Source organism: Anolis sagrei, chromosome 6, assembly GCF_037176765.1.
Source record: "Anolis sagrei isolate rAnoSag1 chromosome 6, rAnoSag1.mat, whole genome shotgun sequence".
Lineage (NCBI taxonomy): Eukaryota > Metazoa > Chordata > Lepidosauria > Squamata > Dactyloidae > Anolis > Anolis sagrei.
The window spans coordinates 2,000,681-2,021,606 of record NC_090026.1 but is presented as its reverse complement, the minus strand read 5'-3'; the positions used below and the strand labels follow the sequence as shown (position 1 = coordinate 2,021,606).

Sequence of the window (20,926 nt, the reverse complement as noted above, 5' to 3'; positions counted from 1 at the left end):
CAGAACTAGAAGATCCCAAAGGAAGGGCTCTCAAAGGCCATCCAATCCCCGTCCCATCTTCAGCCAAGCAAGGAAAGTCCCACCCAAACAATGTCTTCTTCTGCCTGTGTTTTGAATCCCAAAGTGTTTGGGGATGGGACAGATTTAGAAGATCCCAAAGGAATGGCCCTCAAAGGCCATCCAATCCCTCCCATCTTCAGCCAAGCAAGGAAAGTCCCACCCAAACAATGTCTTCTTCTGTCTGTGTTTTGAATCTCAGAGTGTTTAGGGATGGGACAGAACTAGAGGATCCTACTGGAAGGGCCCTCAAAGGCCATCCAGTCCCTCTGTCCCACCTCCGTCCAAGCAAGGAAGGCCCCATCCATCCAAGCCATGTCTTCTTCTGCCTGTGTTTTGAATCCCAAAGTGTTTACGGATGGGACAGAATTAGAAGATCCCAAAGGAAGGGCTCTCAAAGGCCATCCAATCCCCCTCCCATCTTCAGCCAAGCAAGGAAAGTCCCACCCAAACAATGTCTTCTTCTGTCTGTGTTTTGAATCCCAAAGTGTTTGGGGATGGGACAGAACTAGAAGATCCCAAAGGAAGGGCTCTCAAAGGCCATCCAATCCCCGTCCCATCTTCAGCCAAGCAAGGAAAGTCCCACCCAAACAATGTCTTCTTCTGCCTGTGTTTTGAATCCCAAAGTGTTTGGGGATGGGACAGATTTAGAAGATCCCAAAGGAAGGGCCCTCAAAGGCCATCCAATCCCTCCCATCTTCAGCCAAGCAAGGAAAGTCCCACCCAAACAATGTCTTCTTCTGTCTGTGTTTTGAATCTCAGAGTGTTTAGGGATGGGACAGAACTAGAGGATCCTACTGGAAGGGCCCTCAAAGGCCATCCAGTCCCTCTGTCCCACCTCCGTCCAAGCAAGGAAGGCCCCATCCATCCAAGCCATGTCTTCTTCTGCCTGTGTTTTGAATCCCAAAGTGTTTACGGATGGGACAGAATTAGAAGATCCCAAAGGAAGGGCTCTCAAAGGCCATCCAATCCCCCTCCCATCTTCAGCCAAGCAAGGAAAGTCCCACCCAAACAATGTCTTCTTCTGTCTGTGTTTTGAATCTCAGAGTGTTTAGGGATGGGACAGAACTAGAGGATCCTACTGGAAGGGCCCTCAAAGGCCATCCAGTCCCTCTGTCCCACCTCCGTCCAAGCAAGGAAGGCCCCATCCATCCAAGCCATGTCTTCTTCTGCCTGTGTTTTGAATCCCAAAGTGTTTACGGATGGGACAGAATTAGAAGATCCCAAAGGAAGGGCTCTCAAAGGCCATCCAATCCCCCTCCCATCTTCAGCCAAGCAAGGAAAGTCCCACCCAAACAATGTCTTCTTCTGTCTGTGTTTTGAATCCCAAAGTGTTTGGGGATGGGACAGAACTAGAAGATCCCAAAGGAAGGGCCCTCAAAGGCCATCCAATCCCCGTCCCATCTTCAGCCAAGCAAGGAAAGTCCCACCCAAACAATGTCTTCTTCTGCCTGTGTTTTGAATCCCAAAGTGTTTGGGGATGGGACAGAACTAGAAGATCCCAAAGGAAGGGCTCTCAAAGGCCATCCAATCCCCCTCCCATCTTCAGCCAAGCAAGGAAAGTCCCACCCAAACAATGTCTTCTTCTGCCTGTGTTTTGAATCCCAAAGTGTTTGGGGATGGGACAGATTTAGAAGATCCCAAAGGAAGGGCCCTCAAAGGCCATCCAATCCCTCCCATCTTCAGCCAAGCAAGGAAAGTCCCACCCAAACAATGTCTTCTTCTGTCTGTGTTTTGAATCTCAGAGTGTTTAGGGATGGGACAGAACTAGAGGATCCTACTGGAAGGGCCCTCAAAGGCCATCCAGTCCCTCTGTCCCACCTCCGTCCAAGCAAGGAAGGCCCCATCCATCCAAGCCATGTCTTCTTCTGCCTGTGTTTTGAATCCCAAAGTGTTTACGGATGGGACAGAATTAGAAGATCCCAAAGGAAGGGCTCTCAAAGGCCATCCAATCCCCCTCCCATCTTCAGCCAAGCAAGGAAAGTCCCACCCAAACAATGTCTTCTTCTGTCTGTGTTTTGAATCCCAAAGTGTTTGGGGATGGGACAGAACTAGAAGATCCCAAAGGAAGGGCTCTCAAAGGCCATCCAATCCCCGTCCCATCTTCAGCCAAGCAAGGAAAGTCCCACCCAAACAATGTCTTCTTCTGTCTGTGTTTTGAATCCCAAAGTGTTTGGGGATGGGACAGAATTAGAAGATCCCAAAGGAAGGGCTCTCAAAGGCCATCCAATCCCCCTCCCATCTTCAGCCAAGCAAGGAAAGTCCCACCCAAACAATGTCTTCTTCTGTCTGTGTTTTGAATCCCAAAGTGTTTGGGGATGGGACAGAACTAGAAGATCCCAAAGGAAGGGCCCTCAAAGGCCATCCAATCCCCGTCCCATCTTCAGCCAAGCAAGGAAAGTCCCACCCAAACAATGTCTTCTTCTGCCTGTGTTTTGAATCCCAAAGTGTTTGGGGATGGGACAGAACTAGAAGATCCCAAAGGAAGGGCTCTCAAAGGCCATCCAATCCCCGTCCCATCTTCAGCCAAGCAAGGAAAGTCCCACCCAAACAATGTCTTCTTCTGTCTGTGTTTTGAATCCCAAAGTGTTTGGGGATGGGACAGAACTAGAAGATCCCAAAGGAAGGGCTCTCAAAGGCCATCCAATCCCCGTCCCATCTTCAGCCAAGCAAGGAAAGTCCCACCCAAACAATGTCTTCTTCTGTCTGTGTTTTGAATCTCAGAGTGTTTAGGGATGGGACAGAACTAGAGGATCCTACTGGAAGGGCCCTCAAAGGCCATCCAGTCCCTCTGTCCCACCTCCGTCCAAGCAAGGAAGGCCCCATCCATCCAAGCCATGTCTTCTTCTGCCTGTGTTTTGAATCCCAAAGTGTTTACGGATGGGACAGAATTAGAAGATCCCAAAGGAAGGGCTCTCAAAGGCCATCCAATCCCCGTCCCATCTTCAGCCAAGCAAGGAAAGTCCCACCCAAACAATGTCTTCTTCTGCCTGTGTTTTGAATCCCAAAGTGTTTGGGGATGGGACAGAACTAGAAGATCCCAAAGGAAGGGCCCTCAAAGGCCATCCAATCAGTCCAATCTTCATCCAAGCAAGGAAAGTCCCACCCAAACAATGTCTTCTTCCATCTCTGTTTTGAATCCCATCCAAACGATGTCTTCTTCCAATCTTTGTTTTGAATCCCAAAGTTTTTGGGGATGGCACAGAATTTGCAAATCCTAAAGGAATAGTCCTCAAAGGCCATCCAGTCTGTCCCCCATTCATCCAAGGAAGGAAGGCCCCATCCAAGCAATGTCTTCTTCCATCTGTGTTTTGAATCCCAAAGTATTTAGGGATGGGACAGATTTAGAAGATCCCAAAGGAAGGGCCCTCAAAGGCCATCCAATCTGTCCCATCTTCATCCAAGCAAGAAAAGTCCCACCCAAACAATGACTTTTTCCGTCTGTGTTTTCAATCCCAAAGTGTTTGGGGATGGGACAGAATTAGAGAATCCTAGAAGAGAAGCCCACAAAGACCATTCAGTCTGTCCCACCTTCATCCAAGCAAAAAAGCCCCATCTAAACAATGTCTTCTTCCATCTTTGTTTGGAATCCCAAAGCGTTTGAGGATGGCACAGAACTGGCAAATCCTAAAGGAATAGTCCAAGGAAGGAAGGCCTCGTCCAAGCAATGTCTTCTTCTGTCTGGTTTGAATCCCAAAGTGCTTGGGGATGAGGCAGAATTAGAAGATCCCAAAGGAAGGGCCCTCAAAGGCCATCTAGTCCGTCCCACCTTCATCCAAGCAAGAAAGCCCCATCCAAACAATATCTTCTTCCATCTTTGTTTTGAATCCCAAAGTATTTGGGGATGGCACAGAATTAGAGGATCCTAGAGGAAGGGCCCTCAAAGGCCATCCAGTCTGTCCCTCCTTCGTCCAGACAGGAAGCCCCCATCCAAGGAATGGGTTCTTGTGTTTGAATCCCAAGGTATTTGGAATCCTAGAATTGGAGGAGACTTGGAAAGCTATCCAAGCTGCCCCCCTTCTGCACAATCTAAGCCAAGCAAGGGCAAACTTCTGCCCCTCCCCTCCAGGTGTTTTGGACTTCACCTGGAGGGAGGGCTGAAATTGTCCCATGCCTACTGGAAGTATTATTTGTCGTGTCAGAGCAGCCAGTCCATTATATTACATTTCTAACAGAAAAAAGCAAACAAGCAGAAAAATACACAACTTGTGGGTTTGGTAGCTGGTTAAATGTCCTTTGACCAGTATCTGTCCCCTTGGAGTGCCTCTGGTGTTGCCGCAAGAAGGTCCTCCCTGGTGCATGTGACAGGGCTCAGGGTGCATTGCAGCAGGTGGTCAGTGGTTTGCTCTTCTCCCCACTCACATGTCATGGATTCCACTTTGTGGCCCCATTTCTTGAGGTTGGCTCTGCATCTCGTGGTGCCAGAGTGCAGTCTGTTCAATGCCTTCCAAGTCACCCAGTCTTCTGTGTGCACAGGAGGGAGTCTCTCATTTGGTATCAGCCATTGGTTGAGGTGCTGGGTTTGAGCCTGCCACTTTTGGACTCTCGCTTGCTGAGGTGTTCCAGCGAGTGTCTCTGTAGATCTTAGAAAACTATGTCTAGATTTAAGTCGTTGGCGTGTTGGGTGATACCCAAACAGGGGATGAGCTGGAGATGTCTCTGCCTTGGTCCTTTCACTATTGGCTGCTACTTCCCGGCGGATGTCAGGTGGTGCAATACCGGCTAAGCAGTGTAATTTCTCCAGTGGTGTCGTGCGCAGATACCCCGCGACAATGCGGCACGCCCCATCCAGAGCCACATCCACTGTTTGAGCGTGGTGAGATGTGTTCCACATTGGGCATGCATACTCAGCAGCAGAGTAGCACAGCGCAAGGGCAGATGTCTTCACTGTATCTGGTTGTGATCCCCAGGTTGTGCCAGTCAGCTTGCGTATGATATTGTTCCTAGCGCCCACTTTTTGCTTGATGTTCATGCAGTGCTTCTTGTAGGTCAGAGCACGGTCCAGAGTGACTCCCAGGTATTTGGGTGCGCTGCAATGCTCCAGTGGGATTCCTTCCCAGGTGATCTTCAGAGCTTGGGATACTTCTCTGTTCTTAAGGTGAAAGGCACATGTCTGTGTTTTAGATGGATTAGGGATCAGCTGGTTTTCCCTGTAATAGGCAGTAAGAGCACCTAGAGCTTCAGAGAGCTTCTGTTCTACCATCTCAAAGCTCCCTGCTTGAGCAGTAATGGCCTGCTGGAAGTAAACATAGGATTATGCAACTTTGGGAGCTTGCTGGGGGGGAGGGGAGGGGTGCACAACGACCCCCTTGATGACTGTACTCTAATGCAACGTCTCTCCTCTCCATCCCCCCCGCAGCACGCCCCCTCACCTGCCCCCTTCCTCTCCGTCCGGCCCTCGGAAGATGAATGCACTCCCCCAAGAAGCCCTGATCTCGGTCTTTCTGCAGTTCATTGAGGATCGGGGCCGCTGGACCTACGGGGCCCTGAGCCGGACCTGCTCCCCAGGAGAACTCCTGCGCAACGAGATGAACCTTCTGTACCGCAAGAGCAAGGTGGAGTGGAAGCAAAGCAAGGACGAGGAGCCCAAGAAGGGGTGAGCGGGGCCGCGGGGAGGGGGCACGCTGGGTCCGTTCTGGGTGGCAGTCCGAACTTTGCAATCATAGAGCTGTGAAAGAGAACCCTCAAGGGCCACCCACGAGACCCTCAAAGGCCATCAAGTCCAGCCCCCTTCCAGGCAGGAAGGAACAAACCAAGCTCTCCCAACAGATGGCCATCCAGCCTCTGACTGGAAACCTTCACAGAAGGACACTCCATCCTGTGTGGATCCGCTCTGGGTTGTAGTCTGACCTTTATAAAGGTTCACAAGGGAGGTGGCTTTGAATGAATGCCCTTTGGCACCATTGGCTCAAAGCTGTATTTGGGTTCATCTACGCTACAGAATGAATGTAGTTTGTTTGGCACTTCTGTAACTCCACAAAACTTCAATGCAGAGGTGGCATGGCCATCTGTCAGGGGTGCTTTGAATGCAATTGTCCTGCTTCTTGGCAGAATGGGGTTGGACCAGATGGCCCACCAGGTCTCTTCCAACTCTAGGATTCTATGTTCAGCAGTGGAACTCTCTGCCCCAAAGTGTGGTAGAGGCCTCCTACTTTGGAGGCTTTGAAGCAGAGGTTGCATGGCCATCTGTCAGGGGTGCTTTGGATGTGATTTTCCTGCTTTTTGGCAGAATGGGGTTGGACTGGATGGCCCATGAGGTCTCTTCCAACGCCCTCCCAAAAGATCTCCGACAGGCCCCCACACTAACAGCTTTCAGAAGGAACCTGAAAACTTGGCTGTTCCGCTGTGCCTTCCCGGATTAGGAACCCCCATCCCAAGTCCTAATAGCACTTTAGCACAGTTAATATTGCTGCACACCGTACTTTAATCCCGACGCCCCTCCTACCATTTTCAGCACTTTTAACCTTGTACCTCTCACCGGCCGAACCAGTTTTTATATTGTCCTGATGTATAGTTCTGTTGTATTGCTAATTTTGATTTGATTTGTTTTTGTTTTTAATTTGCTTTGTTTGTTTCTATTGTATTGTGTTGTGGCTTCGGCCTGTGTAAGCCGCATCGAGTCCTTCGGGAGATGCTCGCGGGGTACAAATAAAGTTAATAATAATAATAATAATAATAATAATAGGAGTCTATGATCCGGTGCTGCAGTGGGCTAAACCCTTGTATCAGCAGGACTGGTCTGACAAGTTAGAGTTTTGAATCCGGGGAGAGCATGGATGAGCTCCCTCTGTCAGCTCCAGCTCTCCATGCAGGACATAAGAGAAGCCTCCCACAAGAATGGTAAAACATCAACACATCTGGGCAATGTCCCCTGGGCAACATCCTTGCAGATGGCCAATTCCGAGCTCCCTCTGTCAGCTCTAGCTCCCCATGCGGGACATAAGAGAATCCTCCCACAAGGATGGTAAAACATCAACACATCTGGGCAATGTCCCCTGGGCAACATCCTTGCAGATGGCCAATTCCGAGCTCCCTCTGTCAGCTCTAGCTCCCCATGCGGGACATAAGAGAATCCTCCCACAAGGATGGTAAAACATCAACACATCTGGGCAATGTCCCCTGGGCAACATCCTTGCAGATGGCCAATTCTCTCACACCAGAAGCGACTTGCAGTTTCTCAAGTTGCTCCTATATATCAGTGGAGACTCATATAATCTAATTGAAAGCAGATATCCTGGCATCAGATCCCGGAATAGAAAGGGCCTGAGTTGCCAAACCCTATCCCCACCTGCCTTGCAGAGCTCCTGTAAAATTCGGACTGAAATCCGGAGCAGACCCATATATTTTCTATCTATGGTTAAACCCAAACGAGAGAAAAGACATGCTGAATGTGTGTTGAATGACACGCTTGGGGTTTGGTTTCCTGGGGGAGCTGCCAATTCCGTTTCTCGCTTTGGAAAGGGCCTTCTTAGCTGTGGGATTACCGCTCCCATCATCCTGGCGCACGTGGCCAGCCGGTCAATTAGCTCTAGCGTGGGTCTCCTTGACCGTTCTGCTCAGCCGCAGGACGAAAAGGGTTAAGGCCCCTGCCGGGATGATGTTGCCGGGCTCCTACAGGTCACCCGGACGCAGTTTCCATGGAAACTGCTGGGCCATCCGCCAGCATCCTTGCTGCATCCTCCGGCTTTTGGTACCCAGGACCCTTCACTCCAGCAAATAATGCAAAAATGGGGAGGGAGGAGAGGGTGAGGATGATGGGCTGTAAAGGGGTCTTAAAGCGGGATGAACACGCCATGCGGACTGGCCAACGGTGGCTTTTATTATGTTTTGGAAGCACAGCTAAGCCCCAAAGCATCCTTTCGACAGCCCCTCCGACTAGGGATGTGTCTAAAGCAGGATTGGGCCAACTTTGGCCCTCTACGTGTTTTGGACTCCAACTCCCACCATTCCTAACAGCCTCAGGCCCTTTCCTTTTGCCCCTCAGCCGCTTAGGCTGTTAGGAATGGTGGGAGTTGGAGTCCAAAACACGTAGAGGGCCAAAGTTGGCCCATACCTAATCTAAAGCATTGAATGTATGCAATCTGAGACCACTTTCAATGCTATGGAATCCTGCGAGTTGTGGTTTTCCAAGGTCAAAGGCAGGTCTGCACGTTGGCACCACTTTCACTGCCGTTGCCTTGTGGATCCGCCTCTCAAATACGTTCCTGGCTTCTCCTGCTGCTCCTAAAATCCCATTTTTGCAAAACCGGAAGCGGATTAATGACTTCAGTGAGCTTTTAGTGGTTCCGAAGGGTGTTGGCCGCGCAGCCAAATGCAACAGCGGCCAATGTTGTTCTTTGTGCTGTGTCTTTCGACAAAGGTATTTCTGTTTTGTGGATTTGGGGCATTGCTGGATTTCGTTGCCTGAGTCCTTTGTTGTTGAACGCACTTGGAAATGGTTTAATGATTCTGTAGCTGGGTTTAAGCTTTTCCGGATTTATAAGGTTCTTGCAAACCATCTGGAGTTTTTTGATAGGAGCATCAAGAGGAGCAGAGTGCCTAGATCTAGGGAAGTCATGCTCCCCATGCTCTATTCCGCCTTGGTTAGACCACACCTGGAATATTGTGTCCAATTCTGGGTACCACAATTCAAGAGAGATGTTGACAAGCTGGAATGTGTCCAGAGGAGGGCGACTCAAATGATCAAGGGTCTGGAGAACAAGCCCTATGAGGAGCGGCTTAAGGAGCTGGGCATGTTTAGCCCGAAGAAGAGAAGGCTGAGAGGAGATATGATGAGGGCCAGGTATCTTGAAAGATAACAGGGAAGGAAGGGGCAGTTTTGATCTCAATAGGAAGGGAATTCCAAAGAGCCAGGGCAGCTACTCATAGAATCATAGAATCATAGAATCCTAGAGTTGGAAGAGACCTCCTGGGCCATTATCCAGTCCAACCACCTGCCAAGGGTCTGGAGAACAAGCCCTATGAGGAGCGGCTTAAGGAGCTGGGCATGTTTAGCCTGAAGAAGAGAAGGCTGAGAGGAGATATGATAGCCATGTATAAATATGTGAGAGGAAGGAGGAGGGAGCAAGCTTGTTTTCTGCTTCCTTGGAGACTAGGACGCAAGGGAACAATGGCTTCAAACTACAAGGGAGGAGATTCCATCTGAACATGAGGAAGAACTTCCTGACTGTGAGAGCCGTTCAGCAGTGGAACTCTCTGCCCCGGAGTGTGGTGGAGGCTCCTTCTTTGGGAGCTTTGAAACAGAGGCTGGATGGCCATCTGTCAGGGGTGATTTGAATGCAATATTCCTGCTTCTTGGCAGAATGGGCTTGGACTGGATGGCCCAGGAGGTCTCTTCCAACTCTTTGATTCTATGATATTGTGGGAATGTGGATATGAATGAAAGCAATGAGAGTGATTTCCCCATTTGTGGGTACGAAGGTGTGCTCGAGACTCACATAGATGCCCAGCCAAACATAAGATCTCTTCCAAAGGCAGCATGTTTGGGGATTGCACAGAATTACTGAGCTTTTTTTCTGCTGCTTGAGAGACTGGGACACAATGGGCGCCATGTGTTCAAATGGCAGGAAAAGACAATCTGTTTAAACACCAGGAAGAATTTCCTGACGATTAGTGGGATATGCTGCCTTGGAGTCCATTGGCATCTCCATCTATGGAACTTTTCAAGCAAGGGCTGGAGGAGCTTTTGTTGGGAGTGGTTTGCTTGTGTCTTCTTATCTGGGTTTTTCAAAACAGAGGCTGGATGGTTGTCTGTTGGGAAGGCTTTGGAGCAGGCGGAGATGGTGGTGGGGTATAAATAAAGTTGTCAAAGGCTTTCATGGCTGGAATCACTGGGTTGTTTTTTCGGGCTATATGGCCATGTTCTAGAGGCATTCTCTACTGACGTTTCGCCTGCATCTATGGCAAGCGTCCTCAGAGGTAGTGAGGTCTGTTGGAACTAGGAAAATAGGTTTATATATCTGTGGAATGACCCAGGTGGGACAAAGGACTCTTGTCTGTTGGAGCTAGGTGTGAATGTTTAGCATTAGCATTTGATGGCCTGGCAGTGCCTGGAGCAATCTTTTGTTGAGAGGTTATTAGATGTCCTTGTTTGTTTCCTCTTTGTTGTTGTGCTGTTGTAATTTTAGAGTTTTTTTAATACTGGTAGCCAGATTTTGTTCATTTTCAGGGTTTCCTCCTTTCTGTTGAAATTGTCCACATGCTTGTGGATTTCAATGGCTTCTCTGTGTAGTCTGACATGGTGGTGGTTGTGAGAGTAATCCAGCAGTGATTCATAGATCCAGGCGAAACGTCAGGAGAAATGCCTCTAGAACATGGCCATATAGCCCGAAAAAACCTACAACAACCCATAAATAAAGTTTATTATTATTATTATTATTATTATTAGTAGTAGTAGTAGTAGTAGTATTTCCCTGCATGGCAGAAGACTGGATTGGACTGAGTGACTTAGGCAAACTGGGGCCCTCCAGGTGTTTTGGACTTCATCTCTCAGCCAGCTGTTAGGAATTCTTGATGTTGGAGTCCAAAACACCTGGAGGGAGGGCCGAAGTTGGTCCATGCCTTTGTCCTCTTGGAAGTGGACATTTAAGTCAATCAGGGGTCATCTGCATACCCATGTTATGGGAGCTGGTGTCCAAAACACCTGGAGGGAGGGCTGAATTTGGCCCATGTCTTTGTCCATTCAGAACAGGACACTTAAGTCAATCAAGGGATCATCTGCATCTCCATTTTGTGGGAGTTGGAACCTAAAACACCTGGAAGGAGGGCTGAATTTGGGTCATGCCTTTGTCCTCTTGACTTAAGTCAATCAGGGGTCATCTGCATTCCCACGTTGTGGAAGTTGGAGTCCAAAACACCCGGAAGGAGGGCTCAAGTTGGCCCATGCTTTTGTCCTCTTGGAAGTGGACACTTAAGTCAACCAAGGGGTCATCTGCATCCCCACGTTGTGGAAGTTGAAGCCTACCTGGAGGGAGGGCCCAAGTTGGCCCATGCCTTTGTCGTCTTGGTACCTGACACTTAAGTCAATCAAGGGGTCATCTCCATTCCCACGTTGCGGAAGTTGGAGTCCAACACACCTGGAGGGAGGGCTCACGTTGGCCCATGCCTTGTCCTCTTGGAAGTGGACACTCAAGTCAATCAGGGTTCATCTGCATACCCATGTTATGGGAGTTGGAGGGCTGAATTTGGCCCATGCCTTTGTCCACTCAGAACTGGACACTGAAGTCAATCAGGGGTCATCTGCATCCCCACCTTGTGGGAGCTGGAATCCAAAACACCTGGAGGGAGGGCCCAAGTTGCTTGCTTGTATTGTTGTTATTATTGCTTGTTGTTATTATTGCTTGTATTGTTGTGTTTTGGGCTCGGCCTCATGTAAGCTGCACCGAGTCCCTTGGGGAGATGGTAGCGGGGTACAAATAAAGTATTATTATTATTCAAGTTGGCCCATGCGTTTGTCCTCTTGGTACCTGACACTTAAGTCAATCAAGGGGTCATCTCCATTCCCATATTGTGGGAGCTGGAGTCCAAAACACCTGGAGGGAGGGCCCAAGGTGGCCCATGCCTTTGTCCACTCAGAACTGGACACTGAAGTCAATCAAGGGGTCATCTCCATTCCCACGCTGTGGGAGCTGGAGTCCAAAACACCTGGAGGGAGGGCTGAATTTGGCCCATGCCTTTGTCCTTTTGGAAGTGGACACTCAAGTCAATCAAGGGGTCATCTGCATTCCCACCTTGTGGGAGTTGGAACCCAAAACACCTGGAGGGAGGGCTGAATTTGGCCCATGCCTTTGTCCACTCAGAACTAGACACTGAAGTCAATCAAGGGATCATCTGCATCCCCACTTTGTTGGAGTTGGAACCCAAAACACCTGGAGGGAGGGCCCAAATTGCTTGCTTGTATTGTTGTTATTATTGCTTGTTGTGATTATTGCTTGTATTGTTGTGTTTTGGGCTCGGCCTCATGTAAGCTGCACCGAGTCCCTTGGGGAGATGGTAGCGGGGTACAAATAAAGTGTTATTATTATTATTATTCAAGTTGGCCCATGCGTTTGTCCTCTTGGTACCTGACACTTAAGTCAATCAAGGGGTCATCTCCATTCCCACGTTGTGGGAGCTGGAGTCCAAAACACCTGGAGGGAGGGCTGAATTTGGCCCATGCCTTTGTCCTTTTGGAAGTGGACACTGAAGTCAATCAAGGGGTCATCTCCATTCCCACGTTGTGGGAGCTGGAGTCCAAAACACCTGGAGGGAGGGCTCAAGTTGGCCCATGCCTTTGTCCTCTTGGAACTGGACACTTAAGTAAACCAAGGTGTCATCTGCATCCCCATGTTGTGGAAGTTGGAGTCCAAAACACCTGGAGGGAGGGCCCAAGTTGGCCCATGCCTTTGTCCTCTTGGAACCGGACACTTAAGTCAATCAAGGGATCATCTGCATCCCCACTTTGTGATGAATAGTGATAACATTGGGTCTGAACCCTCCGTCTTCCTCTTGGTACCTGACACTGAAGTCAATCAAGGGGTCATCTCCATTCCCACGTTGTGGGAGCTGGAGTCCAAAACACCTGGAGGGAGGGCTGAATTTGGCCCATGCCTTTGTCCTTTTGGAAGTGGACACTGAAGTCAACCAAGGGGTCATCTGCACCCTCACCTTGTGGGAGTTGGAACCCAAAGCACTTGGAGGGAGGGCCCCTGTTTGCCCAGGCTTGCTTAGGGTCCCTTCCAACTCGGGCCTTGTGATGCCTGGGGTCAGGGGGCACAGGCCCGACGCCTATTGAGCGTGAGACACAGGAGAAGTTGGCCTTAGATGAACACATTTTTCCAAGGGGAGGGTGGCTTTGGAAAGCGCCAGGAAGAAGGAGGGTGGGGCAAAACCACCGCCGCCGCTGTGCCAGCGCTGCTTGTCTCCTTGGCTGCGAAGGAATGAACGAATGAACCAATGCACGCTGCCGGCGCTGCCGTTGTGCCGGTGGGTCTGGTGTGAGGAGGAGGAGGGCGATGCCAGAGCGGCTGGGCCCCAGTGAGGCGGCTGCCTCGCTGTCTCGGGAAGCAGAGGAGCCGGGCAGAGCGGCCGAGGCGGGTTTGTTTACTGGGCGCAGAGGCGGCGGCGGCAGCAGCATCAGCATCAGCACCATCAGCATCCTCTGCCCATGGCTGAATCAGCTGCACCAGGGTGTGTGCGCATCGGCATCGTCATGCCTTTAAGGCCTGGGGCTGTTGGGGAAGGGGAGACCGGGCAACGGGGAAGGGGCTAGGTTTCAAGGGAGGCCCCACCTAAACCTCTATGCCTACTGCAGTGAGTGGCCCTCGGCTGTGTCTGTGGGGTGGGGAGAGAACCGTGGATGCTAAAGGCGGTGCAAAGGAGCCTGGGATGCGTCTGGGGAGGGAATCAAGGGCCCCCTGCAGACTGCGCGTGACCCCCGGCTGACCCCTCTCATCCCCATCTGACCTTTCTGCCTAAGAGCCTTGCTGCCCCTCCTTCCAGCTGCCAGCTTCGTCTCATTGTGCACCAGGGAATCACTCTTGCCTGGCAGAGCATGGGCCAACTTGGGCCCTCCCTCCAGGTGTTTTGGACTCCAACACCCACAACGTGGGCATGCAGATGATCCCTAAACTGATTTAAGTGTGTAGTTCCAAGAGGATAAATGCATGGGCCAACTTTGGCCCGTCCTCCAGGTGTTTTGGACACCGACTCCCACAACGTGGGGATGCAGATGACCCCTTGGTTGACTTGAGTGTCCACTTCGAAAAGGGCAAAGCCATAGGCCAACTTGGGCCCTCCCTCCTGGTGTTTTGGACTCCGACTCCCACAACGTGGAGATGCAGATGACCCCTTGTTTGACTTATTGTCCACTTCTAAGAGGACAAAAGAATGGGCCAACTTCAGGTGTTTTGGAGTGCAAAGCCCATAACGTGGGTATGCAGATGATCCCTAAATTGACTGAAGTGTGCGGTTCCAAGGGGACAAATGCATGGGCCAACTTTGGCCCTTCCTCCAGGTGTTTTGGACTCCAACTTCCATAACGTGGGTATGCAGATGAGTGTCCAGTTCCAAGAGGGCAAAGCCATAGGCCAACTTGGGCCCTTCCTCCAGGTGTTTTGGACTCTGACTCCCACAACGTGGGTATGCAGATGATCCCTTGATTGACTTAAGTGTCTGATTACAAAAGGACAAATGCATGGGCCAACTCTGTTTTGGACTCCAACTCCCACAACGTGGGTATGCAGATGATCTGTTGATTGATTTAAGTGTCTGATTCTAAGAGGGTAAAGCCATGGGCCAACTTTGGCCCTTCCTCCAGGTGTTTTGGACTCCGACTCCCACAACGTGGGTATGCAGATGATCCCTTGATTGACTTAAGTGTCTGATTCCAAGAGGACAAAAGCATGGGCCAACTTGGGCCCTCCCTCCAGGTGTTTTGGACTTCAACTCCCACCATTCCTAACAGCCAGTAGGCCCATGCCTGATGCAGCTTGACATCCCTTTAACTACCAGGGCCTTGTAATCCTAGTATCTGTAGCCTTCTCTGCCTTGCCGAACCACAGCTTCCAGGATTCCATAGCATTGTGTTGCAGAAGTCAAAGTGCTGCCAAACTGCATTAAATCCACAGTGTGGAGGCACCCTGGGCCTTAAGGAGCCTGTCCAGGGTTGCACTTACTGAAGACAGGAGTTTGGCTCTTGGATAGCCTTCCAAGTTCAGACTAGAGCCCAGAGTGGATGCCCTACCATTCTTGATGGCAAATCCAAGTATCAGCTTTACTTCTACCGCACATTTGGCCCAAATTTGGGGATCAAGGCAGCAGATGGTTTGAAGTATATGACTTAAAACAAGAACTGAACTATAGAAACTGCTTAAAATATACGTTTAAAATGATTAATAGGAGGCGAAAATGGCGGTATAAATAGATGTGGGGTTCCCTTTCCTTGGCGGTCTGCTTGGTGCCAAACATGGTTCGGTATCCAGGCCTTTGGGGCCCAATTGATTTTGCCTGAAATCAATTGGGCCCCAAAGGCTTGAATACTGAACCCTGCACATGTGAGGGTTTGCCTCGTCCAGAGCTGGTTTTGACCTGCTCTCACTGGTCAGATGCCCGGAAACCCTTTTGTCGATGTTTTATTTCCTGTTTTAAATTGCTTTAAACGGTTTCGATTGATTTTATCGCCTGCTGCCCTGAGATCATTCGACAGAGAACGCAAACAGAAATATTCTCATAGATAAATAACTCTCCGTGGCCCTGGGTGGAATGGTTGATGCTCGGGGATGAGGGGAAGTGCAATCCAAGGCCATACAGAAAGTGCCTACCAGCTGTTATGAATTGTGGGAGTTGGAGTCCAAAACATCCGGAGGGAGGGCCAAAGTTGGCCCATGCCTGATTTAGAGAGTGTGTAAGGAAGTCCTAGAGTTTTGGATACCAGTACCCACAACATGGGTATGCAGTTTCCCTTAATTGACTTGAATGAGGACAAATGCATGCGCCAACTTTAGCCCTCCCTCCAGGTGTTTTGGACTCCAACTCCCACAACGTGGGTATGCAGATGACCCTTTGGTTGACTTGAGTGTCCAGTTCCAAGAGGACAAAGGCATGGGCCAACTTGGGCCCTCCCTTCAGGTGTTTTGGACTCCAGCACCCACAACGTGGGTATGCAGATGATCCCTAGATTGACTTAAGTGTGCGGTTCCAAGAGGACAAAGACATGGGCCAACTTTAGCCCTTCCTTCAGGTGTTTTGGACTCCCAACTCCCACAACGTGGGTATGCAGATGATCCCTTGATTGACTTAAGTGTGCGGTTCCAAGAGGACAAATGCATGGGTCAACTTGGGCCCTCACTTCAGGTGTTTTGGACTCCAACTCCCACAACGTGGGTATGCAGATGACCCTTTGGTTGACTTGAGTGTCCAGTTCCAAGAGGACAAAGGCATGGGCCAACTTGGGCCCTCCCTTCAGGTGTTTTGGACTCCAGCACCCACAACGTGGGTATGCAGATGATCCCTAGATTGACTTAAGTGTGCGGTTCCAAGAGGACAAAGACATGGGCCAACTTTAGCCCTTCCTTCAGGTGTTTTGGACTCCCAACTCCCACAACGTGGGTATGCAGATGATCCCTTGATTGACTTAAGTGTGCGGTTCCAAGAGGACAAATGCATGGGTCAACTTGGGCCCTCACTTCAGGTGTTTTGGACTCTGACTCCCACAATGTGGGGATACAGATGATCCCTTGGCTGACTTGAGTGCCCATTTCCAAGAGGACAAAGGCATGGGCCAACTTTAGCCCTCCTCCAGGTGTTTTGGACTCCAACTCCCATAACGTGGGTATGCAGATGACGCTTTGGTTGACTTGAGTGTCCAGTTCCAATAGGACAAAGCCATGGGTCAACTTGGGGCTTCCCTCCAGGTGTTTTGGACTCCAACTTTCACAATTCCTAACAGCTGGTAGGCTTTTAGGAATTGTGGGAGTTGAAGTCCAAAACACCTAGAGGGAGGGCCCAAGTTGACCCACGCCTGATGCAGCTTGACATCCCTTTAACTACCAGGACCATGCAATCCTAGGATCTGTAGCCTTCTCTGACACAGTGCCGGTGCCTCACTGAACCACAGCTCCCAGGATTCCATAGCTGTTATGAATTGTGGGTGTTGGAATCCAAAACACCTGGAGGATCGAAGTTTGCCCATGCTTGCTTTAACATCTCCAAGCTCCAACCGTGGTGACCAGCAGAAGCCCAAAATCTCCCAACAATATGAGCAGGAAGTTGGCTTTAGACCCCAAGCGAGGCTTTTGGAGGTTGTTTAGGCCAATATTGTCACCAGCAATGGCTCTCTGCTCTAAGTGTCTCCCACCCAAAGAGCAGCCACCTCCAGCCTTGCTTAGCTAGCAAAAGACAGAGTTGGGAGCCTTCTCAGTCGTTTCCATTGCAGTTCAATATCACCAGCTCCCAGCCAGGGGAATGTTAATAGATTCTAAATGGTTTTAACAGTTCATTGTTTACTCCATTGGGAGGTGGCGGCGGGGTATAAATAAAAAATATTATTATTATTATTATTATTATTATTATTATTATTATTTAAGTATTGTTAGTCACTTTGGGTCTCCTTTTAGAGAGATAATGTGGGATATTGTTGTTGTTGTTGTTGTTTGATACACAACAAGATGAGTCCACAGCAAACAAGATTACAATGCTGGTTGTTGTATTGGATCACATGTCGGACCCTTCCCTATTATTATTATTATTATTATTACTACTACTACTATTATTATTATTTAGGTGTTGTTAGTTGCTTTTAGATTTGTAGAGTTGTTAGTCACTTTGGGTCTCCTTTTAGAGAGATAATGTGGGATATTATTGTTATTGTTGTTGTTGTTTGATACACAACAAAATGAGTCCACAGCAAACAAGATCACAATGCTGGTTGTTGTATTGGATCACACGTCAGACCCTTCCCTATTATTATTATTATTATTATTATTATTATTATTATTTAAGTGTTGTTAATCACTTTTAGATTTGTAGAGTTGTTAGTCACTTTGGGTCTCCTTTTAGAGAGATAATGTGGGATATTATTGTTGTTGTTGTTATTTGATACACAACAAGATGGGTCCACAGCAAACAAGATTACAATGCTGGTTGTTGTATTGGATCACATGTCGGACCCTTCCCTATTATTATTATTATTATTATTATTATTATTATTATTATTATTATTAAAATGTTGTTAGTCACTTTTAGATCTGTAGAGTTGTTAGTCTCTTTGGGTCTCCTTTTACAGAGATAATGTGGGATATTATTATTATTGTTGTTGTTGTTTGATACACAACAAGATGAGTCCACAGCAAACAAGATCACAATGCTGGTTGTTGTATTGGATCACACGTCGGACCCTTCCCTATTATTATTATTATTATTATTATTATTATTTAAGTGTTGTTAGTCACTTTTAGATTTGTAGAGTTGTTAGTCACTTTGGGTCTCCTTTTAGAGAGATAATGTGGGATATTATTGTTGTTGTTGTTGTTGTTGTTTGATACACAACAAGATGAGTCCACAGCAAACAAGATCACAATGCTGGTTGTTGTATTGGATCACACGTCGGACCCTTCCCAAGTGTCTAGGACTGTGCGATGTATCGGTGAATAACGCGTGCAAAAGGCTAGTAGGCTTTTGCAGCTGACAGGTGGTCATTTTGTCAGCGCTAATTGTTTTTAAGTACAAGCCAAGGTCTTGAGGCACTGCACCCAGTGTGCCGATCACCACTGGGACCCCCTTGACTGGCTTGTGCCAAAGTCTTGGCAGTTCGATCTTTAAATCCTCATATCGTCAGCTTTTCCAGTTGCTTCTCATTACTACTACTACTACTACTACTACTACTATTATATCCCACATTATCTCTCTAAAAAGAGACCCAAAGTGATGAATTATCATCATCATCATCATCATCATCATTTAAGGCAAGATCTTTTCATAGCTGTACCTTGTTGCTGGGAAGAGAACCCAGGACCTTCAGCACAGGAATAGAGGAAGCTGCCGTGAGGCTAAGTTTGGTCCATTTAGTAATAAGACTCTGGCACAAGCCAGTCAAGGGGGTCCCAGTGGTGATTGGCACACTGGGTGCAGTGCCTAAAGACCTTGGCCTGCACTTAAACACAATCGGCGCTGACAAAATTACCATCTGTCAGCTGGAAAAAGGCCACTGTACTAGGATCTGCACACATTATTCCCTCTGTTTAAAAGCTTCCAAAGAAGGAGCCTCCACCACACTCCGGGGCAGAGAGTTCCACTGGTGAACGGCTCTCACAGTTAGGAAGTTCTTCCTCATGTTCAGATGGAATCTCCCTTCTTGTAGTTTGAAGCCATTGTTCCGCATCCTAGTCTCCAGGGAAGCAGAAAGAAAGCTTGCTCCCTCCTCCTCCCTGTGGCTTCCTCTCACATATTTATCCATGGCTATCATGTCTCCTCTCAGCCTTCTCTTCTTCAGGTTAAACATGCCCAGCTCCTTAAGCCGCTCCTCATAGGGCTTGTTCTCCAGACCCTTGATCATTTTAGTCACCCTCCTCTGGACACATTCCAGCTTGTCAATATCTCTCTTGAATTGTGGTGCCCAGAATTGGACACAATGTTCCAGGTGTGGTCTAACCAAAGCAGAATAGAGCATGGGGAGCATGACTTCCCTAGATCTAGATACTAGGCTCCTATTGATGCAGGCCAAAATCCCATTGGCTTTTTTTGCCGCCACATCACATTGTTGGCACATGTTTAACTTGTTATCCACGAGGACTCCCAATATCTTTTTCACATGTACTGCTCTCGAGCCAGGCATTGACCACCATTTTGTATCTTTGCATTTCGTTTTTCCTGCCAAAGTGGAGTATCTTGCATTTGTCCCTGTTGAACTTCATTTTGTTAGTTTGGGCCCATCTCTCTAATCTGTCAAGATTGTTTTGAATCCTGCTCCTGTCCTCTGGAGTCTTGGCTATCCCTCCCAATCAGCCATGGAAGAGACCTCATGGGCCATCCAGTCCAACCCCATTCTGCCAAGAAGCAGGAATATTGCATTCAAATCACCCCTGACAGATGGCCATCCAGTCCCTGTTTAAAAGCTTCCAAAGAAGGAGCCTCCACCACACTCTGGGGCAGAGAATTCCACTGCTGAACGGCTCTCACAGCCAGGAAGTTCTTCCTCATGTTCAGATGGAATCTCAACATGAATTGAATTGCAACAGCTGACAGGAAGATATCATTTAAGTCAGTGATGCCAGCTCTGACCAATGGTAGCAGTGGATTGAGTGAGTTTTCCGAAGGGACTCATTCCCTGGAGATGTCAGGAATCGAACCTGGGTCTTTCTGCATGGGAACATGGGAATATGCCCAGATACTGAGTCCAACCCTTCCATGGAGTCCATCTAGTCCAGGCATGGGCCAATTTGGGCCCTCCAGTTGTTTTGGACTTCAACTCCCACCATTCCTAACAGCCGGTAGGCTGTTAGGAATGGTGGGAGTTGAAGTCCAAAACAACTGGAGGGCCCAAGTTGGCCCATGCCTGATCAAGTTCCTCTGGAAGATTGTCCAGCCCAACATTACCAACTTTGATCAAGAGGCAGACTTTTAAAGAGTTTTAAAGAGAGAGCCAGGGGGCTGCTGGAGGGCATTGGGTTTTTAAAACAGTTTCTGAGTGTCTTAATTGACTCGTATGCTGAATTTTGGTGCGTTGTGGATTTTGAAATCACATTGACTTTTATGAGCCACTTGGTGTCTCAGTCAAGAGATAAAACTGGGAAATAATAATAATAATAATAATAATAATAATAAGGCAGCATAGTGATCTTGGGTTGGTGAGTTTTCCAGGCTGTCTGGCCATGTTCCAGAAGCATTCTCTCCTGATGTTTCACCTGCATCTATGGCAGGCATACCTTGAGGTTGAGGGGTCTGTTGGAAGCTAGGCAAGGGGAATCTATATATCTGTGGAATGGGTTGTTGTAGGTGTTTTCGGGCTATATGGCCATGTTCTAGTGGCATTCTCTCCTGATGTTTCACCTGCATCTATGGCAAGCATCCTCAGAAGTAGTGAGCATCCTCACTACCTCTGAGGATGCTCGCCATAGATGCAGGCGAAACGTCAGGAGAGAATGCCACTAGAACATGGCCATATAGCCCGAAAACACCTACAACAACCCAGTTATTCCAGGGGTGAAAGTCTTCGACAATATATCTGTGGAATAATGCCCAGGGTGGGAGAAAGAACTCTGGTCTGTTGGAGGCAAGTGTGAATGTTGCAATTGACCACCTTGATTAGCATTGAGTAGCCTTGCAGCTTCAAAGCCTGGCTGCTTCCTGCCTGGGGGAAGAGTTCTTTCTCCCATCCTGGACATTATTCCACATC

At 48.7% G+C, this 20,926-nt stretch overlaps 1 protein-coding gene across 2 annotated transcripts in view; it reads left to right on the top strand.

The window, feature by feature from the left end:
• NYAP1 (neuronal tyrosine phosphorylated phosphoinositide-3-kinase adaptor 1) overlaps window positions 1-20,926 on the top strand; it is a 46,041-nt gene that overhangs the window by 2,673 nt on the left and 22,442 nt on the right. Inside the window, exon 2 of one of the 2 annotated variants that reach the window (XM_067469652.1) lies at window positions 5,417-5,653. In XM_067469652.1, coding sequence (XP_067325753.1) covers window positions 5,463-5,653 — 191 coding nt within the window. In that variant the 5' untranslated portion in view covers window positions 5,417-5,462. Of the gene's footprint in view, window positions 1-5,416; window positions 5,654-12,925; window positions 13,225-20,926 lie in introns of those variants that run through there. The other variant, XM_067469653.1, reaches the window with a different exon arrangement.